We start from the raw sequence: 21,948 nt of genomic DNA on the forward strand, positions 1-21,948 counted from the left end.
ATAAGCATGTAATAAACATCATCCAATTAATCCCCACAACACCCCTCTCAGGTAAGGAGGTAAGCATTTTTATCCCCATTTTACAGTTGTGTGAAGGAAGGCCGAGAGGTTAAGTGATTTCCTGATGGCCACACAGGGAGATGGCATTAGAGCACAGGAACTACACTGGTTCCAACTAGAACACAGTACCTCTTTAGCATGCAGCCACTGACATCTTGGCCTGGTGGGGATCCAGGCAGACAATGCTAAGAAAGCTGCCACTTGACACCTACGTTTCTTGCACCCTCTGCACATACTCTGCCACTCGCAGGCTTGATGTCTGGCCCCCTTCAGCAGACAGATATGAGGGAGAAGCCTACTCCCCCAGCATGCACACAACTTCAAGCAGCTTGAGACCCTATTGATAATATGTCCTGCCCAGTCTGTGGCAGTAAGAGTTTGAGTTTCCTAAGGAATCTGTTGACTCCTCCTTTTTGGGCCACAACACTGGATTCCTTTCCTTTTTACAAGAAAATTGTCCACTCCTCACCAAACTTCACCCCAAACGTATATACCAGCTCAGGGCATATTCCATAGCTCCAGCACCCCTGGGCTAGCCACGTCAGTTATGAAAGAAAAAAAAATTGCTTGAGCCCCAGCACCTCTTTCATTACAAATTAAGCACTGCTTAACAGCCCCTTCCCAGAAAGCTGCACTGCAGTTTGGGGCATGTAGGTCTGTGTTAAGGCAGGACCACAGGCTAATCCATTGGCCTTGCAGGCAGGTGGCCTCCAGATTTGCAAGAGCCAGCTCACGTTTTACTAAAGTTTTTATAATTGTTAGTGCTATTTTGAATCTATTTCTATCATGTTTATTCTCCAAGTCTTCCCTTTTTCTAACCATTTTGTTTGTGAAGTAACCATCTTCTTTCCGGATAGTTTCCAGATAAATACTTAGCAGTGAAGGGGTCTTTGTAAATTTCTTCTTATAGTACTCTCTATGATCTCTCTACCAGTTTAAAAATATGGCCCATGAACCTTTCAGAATCTCCTATTAGCATACTAATAGGCCAATTTTGTTTGATGTCATAATTCCTGATCTTTCCATCACCCAAAGTCATAGAGAAGGTTGCATGCTTCATAGAAACACTGTCAGGATGCTGTGCTGAGGCGTCATTAACATTACTGACTGTGAAGATGCAGTACAAACACAAAGCACAGATTAGTAATTTCTAAGAAAATTACTAAGTACCTGTAACATTTTGCATAGTTCACACTTCAGGAAGGCCTGCTCAGGGCTAATGTACATGATGTCTGAAAAATCTGTGCAATACAGTACATAGCAGAAGGAGAAAAAACATATTTTTTGTGCTGGCCCTGTAATCTGAAATGAAACACAGTGGGTGGAAGGATCCCACACATTCAAAAGGGATTTCTTGTTCGTACACCAAAGCCCATTTTGGTAAGCTGTACAATGAACAGAGTTTTGCATGGAGATGTGAAAACAGTGGATATTTCTAAAATGAGATACTACCTAATAAATGGCACAATAATTTCAGACAGATTGAGAGTGTGTCCATTCATATTTAAAACACACTCATGCAGGGGGACAGCACAATAACATGTGTTACAAAGTGGGGAGCAGTTTATTGACATAGTCTTGTTATTCTTTATTTCCATCATAGTGGCACCTACATGCCATAAATCAGGGATCAGGTGTGCTAGGTGTTGTACATACAGAATAATGTAATAATCATTATTTCATTAGGTGAAAGTTTACTTTGTTAAAGTGACTTCAAATTAAGTAAGTGATGTTTACAATAATTAAACTAAATGCAATTTAGTTTTTTACTCCATCTCTGTGAATCTACTTTATAGCTAGTTTTTCACTGTGGAAGTTGTATGAGGGACTACTTTGTTCTCCAGGGAGAGGCACTGATATTTATTTTTAGTAGACAAAAACAGGTTAATGATTCACAATTTGAGGACCTGCATTGTTGGCAAAATAGTGTAAGGACATGTAGAATTTCACTTCCCAGAGTGCGCATTTTCAAAAACAAACACATGGCAAATGGGTGAGGGTACGATCTGATTTTCATAGTAATTTTCTCACCAGAAAAACATTTAATGCAAAACACAAGCTTAAAATTGCTATTTGTTAGCACTGTCTCTCAAAGATTGGTAGCTCACTCATTGAATTACATGCTTCTGCAGAAACAGCCCCCTTCTTTTATCAGGTTGGAAATCATTAACTCACACACTTCAGTCCCCCTTACAAAGGAAGTTTTCACTTTTTTGAGGAGGGGATGGTTAAGAGAAACAAAAGGAGCTATAGATATAAAACAGCTATGTGAATACTGGTTTCAGCAGCCTGCAGCCAAACACATTTCAATGCCATAGATCCCATTAGGATCTCCAAATATCCTGCATAGTCTATATGTGCAACACAACTTCAGTGCCATCCGCTCAATTAACTATGTTGCCAGCATCCACACTTTCCACTTTGCCTCTACATGTCTAATGCATCCAGCGATACCCATCCCATTTAGTAGTACACCAGCTCTCAAACTTCTCATATAGCCTTAAAGTTGATTATACATTTATGACCTTTTTTAGTTTGTATGTGAATTTGTATGCCATAGACTTAGCCTCAACAGTTGGAGAGGCAGCAAACTCCAAGGTAGCTGTCTTGTATTTATTCAGAGGGGATCTCTAGCCTAACCTCTGCCTCTCCCAGGTCAAAATGTGCTCTCCATTAAAATGTATCTGTCTGTCATCTTAACTTCTGGCAATTTAGGACCAAATTTTCCAAAGTGCTCAGTTCACATCTAGGAATCTAAATGAAATGGCCAGTTTGTGGCAGCTGCCTGGTGCTGAAGACTTTTGACAATCTGGCCCATAATCTATGGTTGCATATTTTTATAGTGAACTCCTCAAAATATGTCCAGTCCCTGGAAAGCCTGGGTTTTAATCACACAGTGGTGTCACTAAGGTGAGCTGAACTTCCTGGACCAGGGCCGGCTCCAGGCACCAGCCCTCCAAGCATGTGCTTGGGGCGGCACCTGAAGGGGAGCGGCGCTCACCCGGGGAGAGCGGGGCCGCGGCCGGGCTCTCCGCCCTCCTCCCGGCACTCCGGCCGGTTGGGGAGAGTGGGGCCCCGGCCGGGCTCGCTGCCCTCCCCCTGGCGCTCTGGCCACCGGGGAGAGTGCAGCCGCAGCAGGCTCTCCGCTCTCCCCCGGCACTCCGGCCGGTCGGGGAGAGCAGGGCCACGGCTGGGCTCGCTGCCCTCCTCCCGGCGCTCCGGCCGGTCAGGGAGAGCGGGGCCCCAGCCAGGCTCGCCGCCCTCCTCCCGGCGCTCCGGCCGGTCGGGAAGAGTGGGGCTGCCCTCCCCTGGCGCTCTGGCCGGCCGGGGAGAGCGGGGCCACAGCCGGGCTCGCCGCTCTCCTCCTGGCGCTCCGCCCAGTCGGAGAGCGGGGCCGCAGCCGGGCTCGCCGCCCTCCCCACAGCGCTCCGTCCAGTCGGGGGGAGTGGGGCCCCGGCCAGGGAGAACAGGGCCGCAGCCGGGCTCGGTGCCCTCCCCTGCCGTGCTCCCCGCCGGGGGACAGGGGGCGGCGGGAGGCTTTTTTGACTGGGGCGACAAAAAAGCCAGAGCCGGCCCTGTCCTGCACTAGTGAAAACTGTTCATGCGAAAAATGTTTGGCAGGATCAGGCCCTCAAATGTTATCATTTGACCTTGGGAAAGGTACCATAATATATCTAAATAAGGAAATTCACACTCATTTCACACACTAGCAATTGGTCTACTGCGCACTTGAAAGACCACAAAATACATTAATATTTCATTTTTAATGTTGATTCTCATCCATTGCTTTTAAGATCATGTGTGACAGGTGTCTAATGAGAGGACATGAGTGTATCATAGACACATCTGAAAAGCTGTTTGTTTTGTTGTATATGTAATCGAGATTGTTAGTGAAAAATTTACCTGCCTGAATAATTAATTATGCCAGAATGGTAGTCACTCCACACTTAAATTTGGGTTCTTGTTTTTCACTTACAATGGGGCGTTCAACCTCTGGAAGTTTTTTTTTTGTTTGTTTGTTTGTTTGCTTGTGTTTTAAACAGAGTATAAAGCCCCAATTTTCAGGATATAATCTCAACATCTGCTTGAATTTTCTGAGGATTTTCAAGTAAATCTGTTAATTAATTCCCAAATTCCAATAAACTAAAATTTAGCCTTTAAAAAGTTCACATTGAGTCTCATGAAGTTTCTGGCCCCTCTAACTAAAAAACTAGAGACTATCTAAAGTCAGAAATGTGCACATAGTGAATCTGTGTCTCTGATATAATCATTTTGTTAACTAACAAAAAGACTAGTGTTATCTGTCATAACTGAATATTCATGCACCTTTGTTAGCTAATGGAGACCACAGCTTATGTTAGCCATATGTATTCTCAGACATGGTGTGAAGAAACCTAGTACAACATTGACTTTTGGCAGATGCCCTAGTAATACTCCCTGCATCCAAAACTGGAGGCTAACACAGAGCCTAAACAATGGGCATTGTTAGGATAGGGGGGGTTCTATTGCTTTGAGAAGACCTTTGACAAAGTTCCACATATATGCCACAGAAGGACCTCAGTGTGACTTAGGTACTTTGTTATCTCCAAAATACATAAAATATTACATATGCACACACAATACTCATCCACCACAAAAAATAAACTGAACCAATGTTTCCAAAATAATTAATATTTATTATAATCCAGTATAGAATGGATTCTGCAGTTGTGAATAAATTATCTTAATTGAAACCTATGGGATTACTCATTAAAGTAATTTACGTGCATAGGTGTTGGCAGTATTAGATCACTGTAAAGCAAGCATGTCCTTACTTTATTGTCTCTGTATGTTTTTGTTTGTCCTTGCCTATTCCATCATTGCCAAATCTGGTGATTTATTGTAAACCTCAGAATATTTTGTTTTTCTTAAATTATTACCCAAAATCTCAGGGAGGTTTTAAGCTTCTAGCCCTCATATTTACAGAGGAAAGCTGGAAAAACGTGACCCAGAATTTTTTTTAAAATTTCATGCTTTTTCAAGCCAATCTCCTTAATTTTGGGGGTACTGACTATCTTTTGCAGCTCTTGTGGGCAGCAATACTGCCATTCTGGCACTGTTGCATATCACTTCCATCTATTTTCTAGCCACTACCCTCACTGCACACCCCTCAAAATATGTGCTACTCTGAGTCTGGGCTAGGGTTGAAAACCAGCTGTGGGGAAGAGAGGGTTGGGTCCAGTGCTTAATTTGTGCCAGAGCTGAGCCCCCGCACCTCTAGGTTTGGCAGTTCTGAGCCCTGGCACTTCTGGGCTTGCCACCTCAGTTGTGAAACTAAAAAAATTGCTTGTGCCCGGTACCTAATTGCTCGATCCTCCCACCTCTTTCATTACAAATTAAGCACTTCATGGGTCCACTTTGGGGGGTGCCCTTCCCGCCTCTGGGTCTCCTCCAGGTCATCCAGCCCAGTGCCCTTGTTATGAGAGCGAGCCTGGGCTCCATGGGGCACTGGCTAAGAGGGGCTGCTGCCCCCCTCCTTCCCCACACCCTAACTCCGGCTACCACAGCGCCAGTCTGCAGGCGGAGAGCAAACCCCTGGCTGTCGGGGCACTCAGCGCCCCACGGAAACGGCCGCAGGACACGGAGCCTCCCCGCCCCGAATGGGCAGCCCGCCCCCCCGGACCCCTAGGCAGGGGTTGGGGCAGCCGCACATGCTCACTAGCGGACAGGGCATATGCGGCTGACACCCCCCGCCTGGGAGGAGCCACAGGCAGGCTGCCAAGGGGGGGGGGAGCGGGGGGATTATAAGAGCCCGGGGCGCGGCGGAGGGACTCCGGAGTTTATGTGGCGCAGCTGCAAGTTGCGGAACGCAGCGAGACTCGTGGGCAGCTTGGCGGCAAGGAGCGGGAGGGATGGCGGAGGCGGACCGCACGGACAGCCTGGATGTAAGTGCGGAGAGTTGGGGGGACGGAGAGCACCAGGCTCGGGCGGGAGCCTGCCCCCAGCACTGTGCGCGGCGCGGGAGCGGTTCGCCCCGGTTGGCGCCGCACCCAGGGAGCGCCTGGCGTCGGGGCTGCAGCCAGGAGCCCGCACACGCACCCATGTGCCAGCTGTTTGCAAACAAAAGTGCATTGAGTCCTGGGGCCAGCGCGCGGGCAGGGGATTGCTAGGGGCAGGCGCGTCCTCTCTGCTCGGCTGGAGACGGGGGCGCAAGGGGCTAGGCGGTGGCTACCTTCGCCTAACGGGACCCGATGTGCGCTTTGCGTTTCTTCGCTCTCCTTTCTGAGCGCGCGTGTGAGGCGCCCGGAGCTGGACTTGCAGGGCGGGCATGAGCGGAGTCCCGCACTCGGGCTCTGAGCCCCATTAAAACTTGGCGGGGTTTGTGGAGGGTGAAAGGGCGGACTTTGGTCCCCAGCCTCTTGCTGTACTTGCGTCCCCTTGGGCGTTTTCAAGCGGAGCTGTCAGATGAATTTCAAATAGTTTCCTTCAGTCCTTGCTGCCTTCTCAACCAGTGCCAACGATAAGGGCTGTCCTGGCTGGTTTGAGCGCACTGTTACAATGTAAGATTTCGAGCAGATGGTGCCGCCCTAATGAGTTTGCTATCAAAGATCAAAGTTGGATCCTCTTGGATCAAGCCAATTTGTTGCAGCGAGCCCCGAAATTCCAGTGTCTAAACCCAGGACGAGTCTAGTTGCTTCTAGGGTGCCCAAAGGGCTGGGTACAGGTTTTGCAGTACTGGATTTTTTTTTTTTTTTTTTTGGCTCTGCTATTTTTTTCAGTTTAGCCCGTGGCATTTTGGGGCCAAGTACCAGATCTGGGGATTTGCAGTGCTGTAGAGCCAGGATTCATCAGCCGCATGATATTTTGGAGATGTGGTGGTGGAGTATGGGTGCCCACACTTTCTCTCCATTTAACCCGTGAAATTTTAAGGGGGAGAGGGGAAATAGTGCCAAAAATTGCCTAGATCTGGCAAGATTCATCTTTTATCTATAACTTGTAAAATGCATAAATAGGTCAATCCATTTGGAGCTGGTGTATCAGATTGTTTATAAGTGACTTATAATCTTCTAGGATGTATAAACCCTCTGCAAATATTATATTTATATGATTTTTATTATATGTATATACATAAAGAGTAATTGCATAAGAGTGGCCATTCCCTCCAGCCTGTGTTGTTTTGCCAGTTTGGGTATTAGCCGTTGGTGGTTTCCTGATGCACTTTCATGCCTGATGCGGCCACTGTTTCGCTTCCTTTTTCCACTAGCGGGCACAGTTCAATAGTTTCCCCAGCTAGGCTCCAACAATCCCTCTTAGTCCCATGATCCCCTGCAACCACAGCAGAGGGAGGGGAAGGTGTTTGCTCATGGTGACCTTTCTAAGGGTTGTGGCTCTCCTCTATTTAAGGGGTCACCTCTTCTGAGGAACTGTCAGTTGCTTCTCTGCAGGGAACCCTCACTATTATTGTTTTCTCTTCATCGCATTAGCTGAATCAATGGGAGATCTGGGGAAGCAGTGTTACTGGTTAGAGGATGCTTAGTTATGGACCTCTACACTTCTGTAGTAAGAATTAAAATGAAACTGTTCTTATGAGTGACATTCTTTGGACACAAGTATCAGAGGGGTAGCCGTGTTAGGCTGTATCCACAAAAATAACTAGGAGTCCAGTGGCACCTTAAAGACTAACAGATGTATTTGGGCATAAGCTTTCAGGGATAAAAAACTCATTTCTTCAGATGCATGGAGTGAAAGTTACAGATACAGGCATAAATATATATTGGCACATGAAGAGAAGGGAGTTACCTTCCCTTCCCTTTTTTACCCATGAAAGCTTATGCCCAAATACACAGGTTAGTCTTTAAGGTGCCACTGGACTCCTAATTGGGTTTTTTTTTTAATTCTTTGGAGAGCTATCCTACAGTAGCAGGGGATGGGCTAGCCACTAGGCGATGCAATAGACCTTTTCCATTGGTAAGGTGAAGCTGCTAAAAACATGATACAATAGGTGTACTGAAACTAGGATAACATTTCAGAGTGGCAATTATCCTTCGCGCCCTCTCCCCACACACAAACATTATTTCCCAAAGGGGAGGGAGAATTAAGTAGAAGTGATCAAAAGTTTTAAATATTGTTTTGATAATTAAGTTTAATGTAAGCTTCATCTTACTATGGTTTTTTTATTAGCATTTGGAAGGCTTTCCCTATCCCTGACCATTCCTTCTTAGGAGGCTCTTTAGACATTAATGTGAAAGTATCTCTACATAGTGAAAAGTCTCAGTGGAAGTGGAGTTGAGGTCTAACAGCTTTTCTTTCGTTTTATTGTAGCTGTATTCTGGGTTCACCATTGAATTTCCTGATAATGGCACTGATGAGCTTGGTTCGGGCCATGACTATGGGGACTTCGAAGAGCCATGCTTTGGGCATGAAAATGCAAATTTCAACCGTATCTTTTTGCCAGTCATCTACTCCATCATCTTCCTGACCGGAATCATTGGCAACGGATTGGTTATCGTTGTCATGGGCTACCAGAAGAAATTAAGAAGCATGACCGACAAATATAGGTTGCACCTTTCAGTGGCTGACCTCCTGTTTGTCATCACTTTGCCATTCTGGTCTGTGGATGCAGCGATAAGCTGGTACTTCGGGAACTTTCTGTGCAAGACAGTCCATGTCATTTACACTGTCAACCTATACAGCAGTGTTCTGATTTTGGCATTCATAAGTTTAGATCGTTACCTGGCAATAGTCCATGCTACCAATAGCCAGAGACCAAGAAAGCTGTTAGCTGAAAAGGTAGTGTACATAGGTGTATGGCTACCAGCCATGCTTTTGACAGTGCCTGATATAATCTTTGCCAGTACTACTGAAGTAGATGGAAGGTATGTATGTGATCGCGTCTACCCTCATGACAACTGGCTGATTTCATTCAGATTTCAGCATATTTTGGTAGGATTTGTGTTGCCTGGTCTAATAATCCTGACTTGCTACTGTATTATAATTTCTAAGCTGTCACACTCCAAGGGTCACCAGAAGCGCAAAGCATTGAAGACTACAGTCATTCTCATCCTTGCCTTTTTTGCCTGCTGGCTGCCTTACTACATTGGCATCAGCACAGACACCTTCATCCTGCTTGGAGTCATCAGGCATGGCTGCAACTTTGAGATGATAGTACACAAATGGATCTCTATTACAGAAGCCATAGCATTTTTCCACTGTTGCCTGAATCCGATTCTTTATGCCTTCTTGGGTGCCAAATTCAAAACATCAGCACAAAATGCCTTGACATCAGTTAGCAGAGGATCGAGCCTTAAGATCCTTTCCAAAGGCAAACGTGGTGGACATTCTTCTGTTTCTACAGAGTCAGAGTCTTCAAGTTTTCATTCCAGCTAACACAGTCTCCTTCCCATCATTTTGTAATAAAGAACATTTTTTAAAAAAAGTTACACAAGATTTCGGAAAAAACAAGACTGACCATAATGTACAGTTTTATTTACGGTTGGAATTGTATATTTTCTTTTAGTTTCTGTGAAGTTTAATTGACTTATTTATATAAATATTTTCATGTTGATGGCAAAGTGTCTAGGCAGGACCTGTGGACAAGTGGTTAGTTCACGAAGTTTTAGTGCTTGTCTGATTGTATAGATATGTAAACTAAACACTTTTAGAGTGTAGCAAGTGACTGTTTAAAATTTAGAAAATGTTTTTCTGTTTGTATGTAAATGTTCCAAATGTGTTCCTGTTTAAAAATTGTTTTGGTTGATATTCAAGAATCCCCACCCCCACCCCCACTATAAGCTGTTTGGTTTACAATAGTTTAATTCTGCTGTAGACAATGTCACTTATAACCAAAGCCTCTTCTGTCAAATGCTAGATTTTTTTTTCTTTCAATTCTCAGTAATGGATTGATTTGCAAAACTCTGCTATGTAAGGTTGTTAATAAAAGTACATGATAAAAACTATTTTGAGTGGTATGTTCTTTATTCCATATACAGTACTTTATTTTTCTTAACACTTTGAGTTGCAGTTATTAATGTTCAATCTTTGAAACCAACATAACTCATCTGATATGGGCCTAGGGGAAAACAAGAGGTTTCATATATATTGCTTGTCCAATGATGAAACAAACTATATTCGTCAATACAGACAACTGAGCAGCTTACGGCATTTATTTTGTACCAACTTGTTAATGCTTTTTCCATTAAAGCACACATTTAGTGTAGCCAACATTGCCTTTACAATAGCTTATCCCCACTTCAGTTAAACTGTTAATGGCTATTTGAAAACAAACAAACAAAAACTTCCTTTATTGTAATATACTACACCCAGAACATCCATTTAACCATCTTAACAGGTGCTATCAGCCTTTTAAGGAAAATCAAAAACATCCATGTTAGAATGAGATTCTAACTGCTCATGGTAAGTATGCAACTTCCATAAAATGCTTTTTTTCAGGTGCTGTCTGATATCTGCATGTAACAAATCAGATTGGCAGTGTGTAGATATCTTGAAAGGAGATTTTACACTTAATGTAATTATATACAATCCAAGTTAAACTCCCACTCTGTATAATACACATCAGAAAAATTTGAAATCATGTTTGTAAGTACAACTAGAATGCAATCTAATATAATACAAGTTCTCGTGAGCCTTTTGCGATATCCTGACAAATAGATGATTTCCTGTAATTTAAAATCGTTTTACATGTGCTTCCCCTATAAGTATATTATATTTATATTGTAACGCCTAAGGCAAAATTGGGGTCTGATCCTGCTGACACTGACATCAATGGTGATACATTAGATTTGTCAAAGGTGACAAATGCACCAATTTAAAATGTCACTTAAGCACATGCTTAACTTTAAGCAGGTGAGTAGACCCATTGAAGTTAAGCATGTACTTTACTAAATCGGGGCCCTGCCATCCATTCCACATAGCACAGATCTACTTGAACAGGAACAGTCCTCCCAAATGGGAGACTAGAGATGTCCCTCCTCTTTCACCTGTTCATAACATTTCAAAAACCCTTCCGGATATCCTTATAAAGTCAAATCCTACACTTCTGCAATAAGCTGTAGGGTTTTTTAACTGGCAGTTCCATAAGCCAACAATAGTCAAAGTAATTGAACCAAAATCCTTTCCTCTAATAGATATTTTATTCCAGCTGGAAACAAAGGTGGTATGCTGTTTTCTTTGTGAAAAGTGTTTTCCCCCCATAGAGCTTTCTCCATTGAGCTGCCCACATCCTGGTACGAATCCCAAGCAAAGTCAATAGTTCGTTTGCCATGCAGTGAAGTAGCTTATTGTTACTGAACTCATGTATAAACCATGTTACTGAGACAAGGTTTCTTAAAAGGTCAGTAATGTGGTTTCATTTCTATAGTGTTCAAATTAAAAAAATATCACATGCATGTTGCCACTAAGCTTAATTAACATATTCTGAGGACAGTATAACTTAACTTTTATTCTGTTTAAAATTTCAAAATCTGTAGTTGGGTAATTTACATTTTTTGTCCTAGGGGAAAAAAATACTATTTTTTTTAGATTTCCAGCCGAAGTAGAAACTCTTATAATTAGTGTTACAATCCTATTTCCTTATGCTAGTTACTACTGTGTATTAAAACTGTGAATTCAAAAGTAGTAAATAATAGATATCCAACCAAGAAGGAAAGCTCTTTGAGTATAATTTTTGTGTTCCCTCTTAAACAGAAGACATTGCCAAGTGCTTTTTACATGACTACCAATCGTAAGTTTGCTGTTTTGGTATTTTTAAAAGATACATTGTTCATATTAGCCACACAGCTCTCTTAATTGAAGCAGATATTGGCACTTCAGCAAACCCACTGAGTCAGAATGTGTTCTCACATGAGCGAGTATCCTAATGTTTTTATGGGGTTGCAGTGGTGTAAATGAGAGCAGAATTTGTAAAATGTGTTTGAAAATCTGAACATTTTCTGTATTTCTATTTCCTTGTTCTTTATCATTTAGGATACTTGCATGAATACAGGATCTTTGTGTCAGAGTTCATCTGCTTATTCCCCACCTGAAGTCATGTAATCCTCAGTGACATCAGCTGGGGAATTAGCAGCAGGAACAGATGAATTCTTGAGGAACAAAAGATCCTGTTTTCATCCAATTGTCCTGCATAACAGGGAACACAAGGGAAGCAAAATGAGGGAAAAAGGTAGGGGGGCAGAACTTCCTAAACAGAATGTTGGTTTCTTGCTTTTTAAGTTTTCTGTGAAGAACCAGTTACCCATTGATTTTGACTCATTTATTTCCACCCCTATCCAATTACTCAGTCTCCTTCAGTTCCAATTACAAAAGCCTTACTGGCTATCAACCTTCTGCTGTTTAGTTGTTGATGAAATGTTTGTAGCACTCTTAACATTAATGGAAGTCATTTCCATTACACTTTGCAGTCAGTCAACCTTTACTTTAGGCAGAGAATTAGTGGAAGAGAATGTGTAAGAAAACCAATAGTGCATGCTACCAGTGAAGACCATTGAAAGGAGACCTTTAAAAACAAAACACAGGAGGTGTTTGTGTGGAAAATAGGCTAGTGAATTAAAACATCAGAGGCCTACTCCTACAGTCTTTCAGGATTTATTACACAAAATTACCACTGACTTCAATGGGATCTGAGAGAGTAAGCCTTGGAGGATCATGTCCTCAACATCTAGTAAGAGTTGTAAGATCTTTTCGGATTTGGCTCCAGAAAAGAAAACAAGGAAAAAAATAGAACATTTTTAAAGAAGTAAATTACACAACTTGAAACATTACAGAGATTTATGGAGACATTTGTAAATTAAATACAAATCTGTCATGAGGAAACTCAGTAAGAAATTATGGACCCAATTCTTCTCTGTTACACTACTACATTACACTTCTGCAGATTTGCAATTGTGTAAACAAAACGCAGAATTTGCCTCATTTTTTTAAAAAATGTATGATCTTTAAATACATCATAAAACTGAGGGCCTGACTTTGCTCTTATATCAGTGTAAATCAGGAGCAATTTCACTTTAACCAATGGATTTACCCCAGTGTAAAACTGGTGTCAGAGGTGAATCAGATCCTCAAGGTCCAGTCTACACATTGGAATAATCTCTGGGCAAATCAAACCCGCACATCAGAATTTTAGGAATACAGACTTCAGTCTCTTTCCAAATTAGTCATACTTCAGTAAGCAGAATAATCAGTTAATTGGTTAATTTTCAAGACACCCATTATGCCTAGTCACACCACTTTCATTATATAATAAAACAATAGCTATGTCTACCCTCTCCTAAAAACATCAGACAATGCACAGCAAATGCAGCACACATATAAACTCTGGTTACAACCCAGTTTATATATGTTTACTTGTGCTAAAGTGATATATAGGGTTAAAAGATCTATAATATATTCACCGAGGCCCAAATGCTCTCTTCCCATGCAAAAATGCTCAGAGGGGAATAGAGTAATATATACTCAAACACCTCAGCTGTACTTGAATTGCAGTTTGCAAACTCTCCTTTCCTGGTCTGGGGGACTCTGAGAGTTCAAAAGCGAGCAGAAGCAGCTGAGTAGAGGGACTCCTCTGGATTCCCCTGCAAACTTGTGCCCCGGCTATGGCAGCATGGCAGGGACAGTAGCCATACTCCCTCTTCCCAGCAATCTTCTGTCATTCTGAAGGGTTTCGGGGAGTGCACACTGAAGGGTTAAGGCTGCTTTGGGAAACATTAGCTCTCCACAAATTTTCCTATGGCTTTCATTTGAGGACCTCAACACACTTTAAAAACATTAGGTAATGCTTCCAATGACCCACTGAGGTAGGTAAGTACTATACCTTTTTATAAATTGGTAAACTGAGGCAACAAGCGGTTTAGATCCTAATTTTTAGAAGTGCCGAGTGCCTATAGCTCCCATTTATTCCCTTTTTTAGCATGTCTGAAAAATCAGGCCATAAGCAACTTGCCCAGGGTGACACAGTGAGCCACTAGCAAAGTCTGAATTAAAATACAATCATGTTGCTACTGCTGTGATGGGAGCATTATAAATGCTAAAGATTAGTTCAGCAGATACCTCTATCCCCTGGAGCATGCTAGGCAGAACCAAGTTCAGAGTAACGGTCTGTTTTCGTTCACTCTGCTGCCCCAGTTGGGAGCACAGTCAGAATACTTTGTGTTGTTGAAGAAGGCATTACACAATAATTCATTACATTTTATATTCTCTCTCGTATGCTGGCCGGATCAGATGGCATGGACTCAACCCTTCAGAGCTCTGTTCTGAACTTGGGTGGTTCAGAGGTCAAAAACAGAAGTTCCAGGATGCAATAAGCAGGTGAAGGAAAGCTCTCTTGTTTTAACTTGGCTAGTCTCACTGCACAAATCTTTTAGAGTGGGTTCTGCATCCGAACTTATGTATAAATCAGAACAAAATCACCAGGAAAATATAAAGGAAATTACAATAAACCATGTAGCCATTTACACAAATGCTGAAAGGTTTATCTTGTGATGGTGGAGCTCAAGTTGGACAATGAACAAAATGGCCCGCTCTACATGTTCAGTTGAAAAGCCCATTTTTTATATTGTTTGGGAAAGGAAATAGCATGATGAGGAAGTACTTCCTTGATCCAGACATGCCCCAAAGCTCCCTAACAATGGTGCATTCTTATATAATGCAGAGTGCTGAAACTTGGGAAACACTTAAGCAGATAGGGCCCTGTTAGTTTTGCTCAAAGGATGCCACTCCCTCACTTTATGTTTTGAAAGCTCTACACATTAGGTTTCTCCTTGTCGTTAAAACACAAACACAACTGCCGGTCACAAGTAAGTAGTAGTGTAAGAGATGACTGAGATCACTGATTATGAAGAGTCTACAATATTTAGAATTTCAAAAAACGTTTTCTCTCAATTATACAAAATTTATTGGCTTTTTAATTTTTTCTCCCAATATATATAATCTTTAACATGCCTAGGGTTCATTAAGCTTTTCATACCTACTGTAGTGCAGTAAACAAAGTTCTGATTCTGCTGCCACTCTGGTACTGATGCAGTGCAGAGTTACATGGTAGAAACCAACATGACGTTTGCTCAGAACAAATCCAGTCCGAAAGGAGGCTGGCTCACATGTACATAATCGTACACTTTCATTGTAGATCCAAGAAATAAAATCCTGGTTCAACTGAAGTCATTGGCAAAACTGCCATTGATTTCAACGGAGTGAGGATTTCACCCAAGGTTGTGTTGCAGGTGGGATAGGAGGACACAGTGGTTAGCATGCCTACTTTCTCAAGTGTGGACAAGTGTCCCGTGACATACTCTCATTGAAGTCAATTCACGCACTACCTACAGAATCATCCCTTTTATTTGGACACATTCTTATAGCCCAATCCAAAGCCAGCTGAAGCCAAATGAAGTCTTTCCACTGACTTCAATGGGAGTCAGCAGAGATGATCTATGCCTGCCCATAGTGTGTGTGTGGAGGAGGGGCAGAGTGAGGGCAGCTGGCTCCAACACTGTTACTGAGCATGCTCAGTCCGTGTGAGCAGGCTCTGTACAAGCCAAGCAGCAAATCGGGGGGGAAGGGGACTATGACCCTGCATATCACATACACACCCTCAGCACCTCTGGGCCCACAAAAAGGTAGACATTTTAACATGGAGCACATGGAATTGTTCTGCTGAATGTAACTGAAATAAAAGACCATATAATTTACTTTTTTCAGCAACATTTTGTCTTGCTGTCGGGAGCCCTGCATGTGTAGCTTTCAACAACTCATGAGCAGTTAGTTCTAGTGGCACCTATGTATTTGAAAGAAATGGGCCAATATTTTTTAAAATACCCTCTGAAATTCACATCACAACAGACTCTCACCAGACAAACATGGTCAATGGTATAAGAAATTTAAATTTTTCATTAAAGTATCACACTGTCCAGTCATTTTTTGCTATTGATGTTTTCCCTGCTGTTTCTACTTTCCTCTTTTTGAAGTTACAAGAACGTTTCTCTCTTCTCCTGCTTTGCCTGTTTTTTTAATATATCTTTATAGATTATTAAACAGTTCTACAAAACTATACATAATGTAAAATATGGAGGAGCAACAAATAAACACTTTACAAAGCACAAATCCCTGGCTGTCCACAATACCTCCTTAGCCATCTCATGTACCTCTCCCTTCCACATCTGGATTTTGCCTTAGACAGAAGATAAATTCCTCCCATATCACATGAAATTCTTCAATTTCCTATTGAAATGTTGATTTTTATTCTCAAGTTTCTTATAATGCAAACACAACCCAGGCTTATTTACGTCCTAGGCCCTTATTCAGCACTTCTTAATCAGGCAGATCTCCCGCTGACCTCATCAAGAAGTCTGTCTGAATGCAGTGTGCTGAAGAGGCCCCTTATCTGTGTGTCAGTGTCCTCAGTGATGTCAACACAGCTCTGAGAATAGGGTTTGTCAATTAACTTTTGTTTTCCATGCTAGTGGCTACCACTGCAAAGCAATCATAAAGCTGGACAGCGTCATAATTATCAGTTTCATGTCTAAGTGTCACCCTTCCCTAGGCATACGGGACATTGCAAAACAGCCACAATAAACGTAACAAACATGCAAAATGCAAACAGAACATCCTCACAAAATTTCTCTTACCTCCCACTCCCTTCACTCTTCCAGGTTGCTCTCTTGGTAGCCATTTCCCATGGTTGTCTTTGCACCCCTTCTCCCATGCTATCCCTTATACCAGGATTCTCCATCTGGGCACCAAGTGGTCTTCAGTCAATTGCCTATTTAAAACACACTTCTTCTGCTAAGCTTGTCAATGATAATCCACCAAAGAAAGACATGTTGTTACATTTAACTACACTGGGTTAAACTGTACCCTCCATTACCCTGGAGCAATTCCTCCACTAAAGCCAGTGGATTTATATCATGAAAACAGAGAGCAGAGATTGGCCTCTCTGTTGTTTTAAATGACACTGGTAGTTAAATATATTTTGTGCGAATCTGGATCATTATGGACTTGAAATATACTACTTTCTGGTTAGATTTTAAGCTCTTGGAGACAGGGATAATTTCTCTCTTGATTTTGTACAACTGGCCAGCACACTGTTGGAACTTAAACACAAGTGTATTGATAAATAAAGCTAGGGACCTCTGACAGGAATAAAAGGGGAGAGGGAAAGGATTATTGTATAAACAAATGGTGAGGGTGAATATACTTAAAAACCGGTGGATATAGTTAAACACTGGGGAAAATAATTTTAAATTATTCTTTAAAGGTGTGGATGGATGGACTGAGATGGATGACAATAGCAAACTGAGTTCCACTTCCCCCACAACAAAAGCTTGATCATCGAGATGGAGTCATTCAGGTCCTCAACAGTTTTGGAACTGGACAGCATTTCTAGCTAGTTCTGAGGGAGTAGTGGAATCATGACCCACCCTCATACTGCCCCTTCCCACTAGTTACTACCCAGAAGGGCACTAAGAGGGTCTGCCCTTCCCAACACTTCATGGCTGACTTCTGCATAAGGAGGGGGTGACGGGTGACGGGTACAGTGTCATTGTACCCTCTCGACCCCTTGCATACTCAGGCAGGGGCCACGCTGGCCCTTTATGCCTTCACAAACTGCAGATCTAATCTGCCCTCTTGCTTCAGTTTCCTTGTAACTGCCAGCAAACAGCAGAGGTGATTTACCCACCCAATCATCTACTTATCTAAATCCCTCCTGTGACTGCTGAAGCAAAAAAAGGGCACCCGGCTAGGGATATATTTTTCCCTTAAGTGCACAAGCACCAAGGAAACTGAGATAGGCAGACAGTTATCATTTTCACCATTAAGTCCTCAATGAACTCAGGTCACTCAGTGCAAGCAGGATGTTTAAGTGCAGATCATCTGCTTGTCTAGCAGGCAACAAGCTGTTATATGTCATTTGTCCTGACACAGGTTTCACTTGTCTTGGTGCCAAATAATAGAATTTTTCACAAACCTACCAATAGGTCCATAACATGTCAACAGCATACCAGCCTCATTGTTAGTATACAGTGTCTAACGTATGCAACATTGGACCTGATACTGTTGCAAGTGATTTTGCTTACTGGCAAAATGGTTGTCAATTTAAGATAAAAATAGTGGGCTTGCTTTTCCACGCCTTTGCACCTTATGAGAATATACACCCCCATACAAAGTGAGTGTAAACCACCATCAGATCATGCAGCATTTCACACCCACTGTGCACAGGTACAAATGACTAGACAAACTGCACGGCATTGGAAAATCAAGCTCATGATCTCACATACACTTTATAACTAGCCAGAAGAGCTTCTGCTTTGAAGAAATGCAGCTCCCTCCCTCAAGATACTGTATGTGTGAATACAAACATCAAGTAAATAACTGAGAAGGGCTACAGAACAGGTCTGCACACAAATTCAGCCCATGCACCAGAAAATTAACTGAACCATACAGCATCTTCCCTCTCCCTTCCACAAAACTCAACGTGAGCTGTCCATCTACTTATGAACAAGCTCTTCAGCTACTAAAGTATTTTTAATCCTGAATCAGCAAAACCCGATAATGGATTTGAGCTGCTGCAAATGAAATTATTTTATAAAGAGTGGAGTTAATCCAACCAAAGGTCAGTGGAGATCAAAAATGCTGTCCATTCAGGACTTAATGATATGTTCCTACCTTTGTGAGCTCCCAATTTCTTTAGATACCTAGGAGGTTATGTCATGGCTAATGCCTCCCAATTGTATGAATGAAACCATAAGCCCATTTTAAATCAAATTACTGATGATTATCCAGCTCTAAATCATGGAGAAGGCCTGCCATTTTCTCCAATTGGAAAGACTAATTTAATTATAATGACTATTCTTTCCAGATGCTCTTATTTGTTCCAGAGTATGACCATAAATATGCAGGGTTTCTGGCAATGAAACAATTAATTGTTTATGATCTGGAAAAGGTGTACAACTAGTTCTAACACACTGGAATTGTCACGCTGCTCAACCATTTTTGTCTTTACTATTGGGATTCACACAACTCCACATACAATATGCCATGGATTCATTCCCAATAAAGAAGGTCATTGAGAAGACTGAGCAGGTGCTGGCAGGGGTGCTAAAACAATTTTTATAGTAGAGGTGCTGATGATGGAAACCATGAAAAGTATGTATTTGGTATTTCCACTTCAAGCCAGGGGGTGTGGCAGTACCCCGAACACCCCTAGTTCCAGCACCACTGGGGGCTAGTAAATTATGTTCCTCTAAAAGATTCATACATGGATTTTCTGTGGTACTGTATCCTATATTACTTTTTCAGAATGGACAATTAATAAAAATTGGTGCAGTGAAAACCTAATGTACAAGATTGATAAATTAATAGTACCAGAGAGAAATAAATAAAATATAAACTAGTATCAAGGGGAGGGAGGGAGACATTAAGAATGACCCAGGTATTCAAAGTCCTAGTAAGATTTTTCACTAAGTTAAGCCTGAAGACTAGGACACACCAATGATTAGTTAGAAAGGGGAGACTTTTATGGTGTTGCATTGATCAAAAATAACATAAATCCCAGAAACAACAATAATAATAGGTAGCAAACTTAGTAGAAATAATGTCTTCATAGGTAAACTTCTATTCCCTTTTTCTCACCACAGCCTCCCAAATTCACCCCTTCTCCTCCCCGTAACTAAGAACACACTCATTAAAGGAGGCCTTCTTTTAACTGAACTCCATGGAAGAGAAAGTGTGGGTTTTTAAAGTATATTTTGGAAAGATGTATAAAAACAAATCACAAAGATTTGCTAAACTGTTTAACTTTATGCAGTTGGAGCAGTTGCATTTGAATGAACAGGACTATTCATGGTTCATAATATTAAGTACATGCATGAGTCTTTGGAGGATCAGGGCCTAAATGATTCTTCTAAACCAATGACTCGAGGAGGACTCATCTTATATGACCGTCAGATGAGCCAGATACATCCTTCATATAGCTCCCTTAGTCCCAGTGTTTTAAGCATTTAATAGAAACCAATAGTACAACATGTAGGTAGAAAACCTTGCATATATTGGAACCATTTGATCCAGATGGATGATAATTCGCTACTGAGGTTCAGACCTATTTTAGGTGATATGTTGGAAGGGGGAGGGATAGCTCAGCAGTTTGAGCATTGGCCTGCTAAACCCAGTGTTGTGCGTTCAATCCTTGAGGGGGCCACTTAGGGATCTGGGACAAAATCAGTACTTGGTCCTGCTAGTGAAGGCTGGGGGCTGGAGTCGATGACCTTTCAGGGTCCCTTCCAGTTCTATGAGATAATGTATATATGGAGATATACCTAAGGAAATTCACACTGGTACAACTACATAGATTTACATCCGACCAAACTCCCAACGTAGATGGTGCTGTGCCTGCACAACGCCAAGCTTATTCATGTTCATTTTATTTCAGCATGACATCAGTTAAGCTCACCTACATTAGTAGTTTGCACCAGCATTGTTTCACCAATGAGCGTTTCCTTAATGTAGTCAGGGCCTGAGATTACATTTGTCCACTATCAGTTTTACCTAGGTTTCTCCTTCGAGAATTGCATCCTCATGAAAGGTGCCAGTCTGACAGTATTGGAAACTGAATCGCTACAGCACAAGCTGTGTTGATGTAAGTTTCCCTGATTTGGAGAGGTCACTTCTGTAAATGTAGAGAGTGTTCACATGAATCACACCCCTTGCCATTCACTCTTTGGCCTCTATAATCAGATTGCCAGCAAGGTTGCCATGTGATGTAGATGCCTGTCTCATAGCAGCTAGACTGAGACTCCTAATTTATTTCACATAAATCACCAACAACCATCCGATGTAAAAAACTTTCAGTCACTACCAACCTGGGCAAATTCACATCAGGGGCCTAGAGGTAAAGCTGAGCTGTCTAATGCCATTACAGTTCCCCTGTTAAATTGATTTTGTTAAAAAACAAACAAACAAACTAATCAGATCACTATTACTCCGATTAGGACCTACAATAAAAACACACAGTATTTTTCCACTGAAAAACACACTTGGAAAATGCTAGATATTAATTCACTTTCAGTATATCACACCCCTAAAGAGTTTCAAAATGCTTTAAAATTTTAGATAATCAAGATTGCTGATGTACTTCAAAGCACAAAGAAATACCTGATGGGTAGAGAAAACACACATATTGACCTCACAATCAATAGATATTGAATTTTCCCCACTGAAACTTGGCTTTAAAAGTTAGTAACCAAAAATGTAAATTCAAGTAAATAAAATAACCACCTCAACATATAAGAAAAAAACAAACAAGGGGAAACACTGAAAGCCTTAAATAGTCCAAATGTCAGAAATACCTAAACTCAGATTCTCTCCTTTTGCAAGCAAACAGACCTTTTAAACCTTCCCTCATCACCACCAACACTAACAAAGAAAAACCTAAATACACAAATCAAGACTCACTGAAGGATTCTTTGTTTTAACCTGCTGAGCTGCACAGATGTCTTCAAAGGCCAATCAGCTAACGGTAACCAAATCATGGAGCCTCAAGGACATCTTCAAAGTGCCACTGACTGCCAACCTGAGCACTTGACTACATTGACCTTTAATTGACCTGTCTAAAAATAAGGAGCATTACATAGAATCCACTGTGGTATCAATGCAGGATTTATCTATGACTGAAAAGTGTAAAAATGAAAAGAGCAGATTTGAGTGTTTACCTGCGTGTCATTAACACCAACTATGCAGTGGTATGGTAGCCCTGTCGGTCCCAGGATTTTGGAGAGACAAGATGCAAAGGTAATAGAAACTTCTATGCTCAAACTCTGTTCATTTTTTTTGTTTTGTTTTTAACATCATCTTAATAAAATCTTTTATTGGACCAAGTTCTGTTGGTGAGAGAGACAGAAGGTGGTCAAA

The 21,948-nt window shown here is 41.8% G+C and overlaps 1 protein-coding gene across 1 annotated transcript; it reads left to right on the plus strand.

Moving 5' to 3' along the window:
- The first annotated feature begins 5,893 nt into the window (after positions 1–5,893).
- CXCR4 (C-X-C motif chemokine receptor 4) lies at positions 5,894–9,995 on the plus strand. The gene is made up of 2 exons (XM_054043992.1): positions 5,894–5,984; positions 8,362–9,995. The coding sequence occupies exons 1-2, from the start codon at positions 5,952–5,954 to the stop codon at positions 9,424–9,426; spliced, it is 1,098 nt and encodes a 365-aa protein (XP_053899967.1). The 5' UTR covers positions 5,894–5,951; the 3' UTR covers positions 9,427–9,995.
- Positions 9,996–21,948: the final 11,953 nt, after the last annotated feature.

Source organism: Malaclemys terrapin, chromosome 11 (assembly GCF_027887155.1).
Source record: "Malaclemys terrapin pileata isolate rMalTer1 chromosome 11, rMalTer1.hap1, whole genome shotgun sequence".
In the NCBI taxonomy this organism is placed as follows: Eukaryota; Metazoa; Chordata; order Testudines; family Emydidae; genus Malaclemys; species Malaclemys terrapin.

What these genes read in the sequence shown, in the direction of transcription:
- CXCR4 (XM_054043992.1), top strand. Translation starts at nt 5,952, where the DNA reads ATGGCGGAGGCGGACCGCACGGACAGCCTGGAT. An exon ending in ACCGCACGGACAGCCTGGAT is followed by an intron (nt 5,985 to 8,361) that starts GTAAGTGCGGAG and finishes GTTTTATTGTAG; the next exon opens with CTGTATTCTGGGTTCACCAT.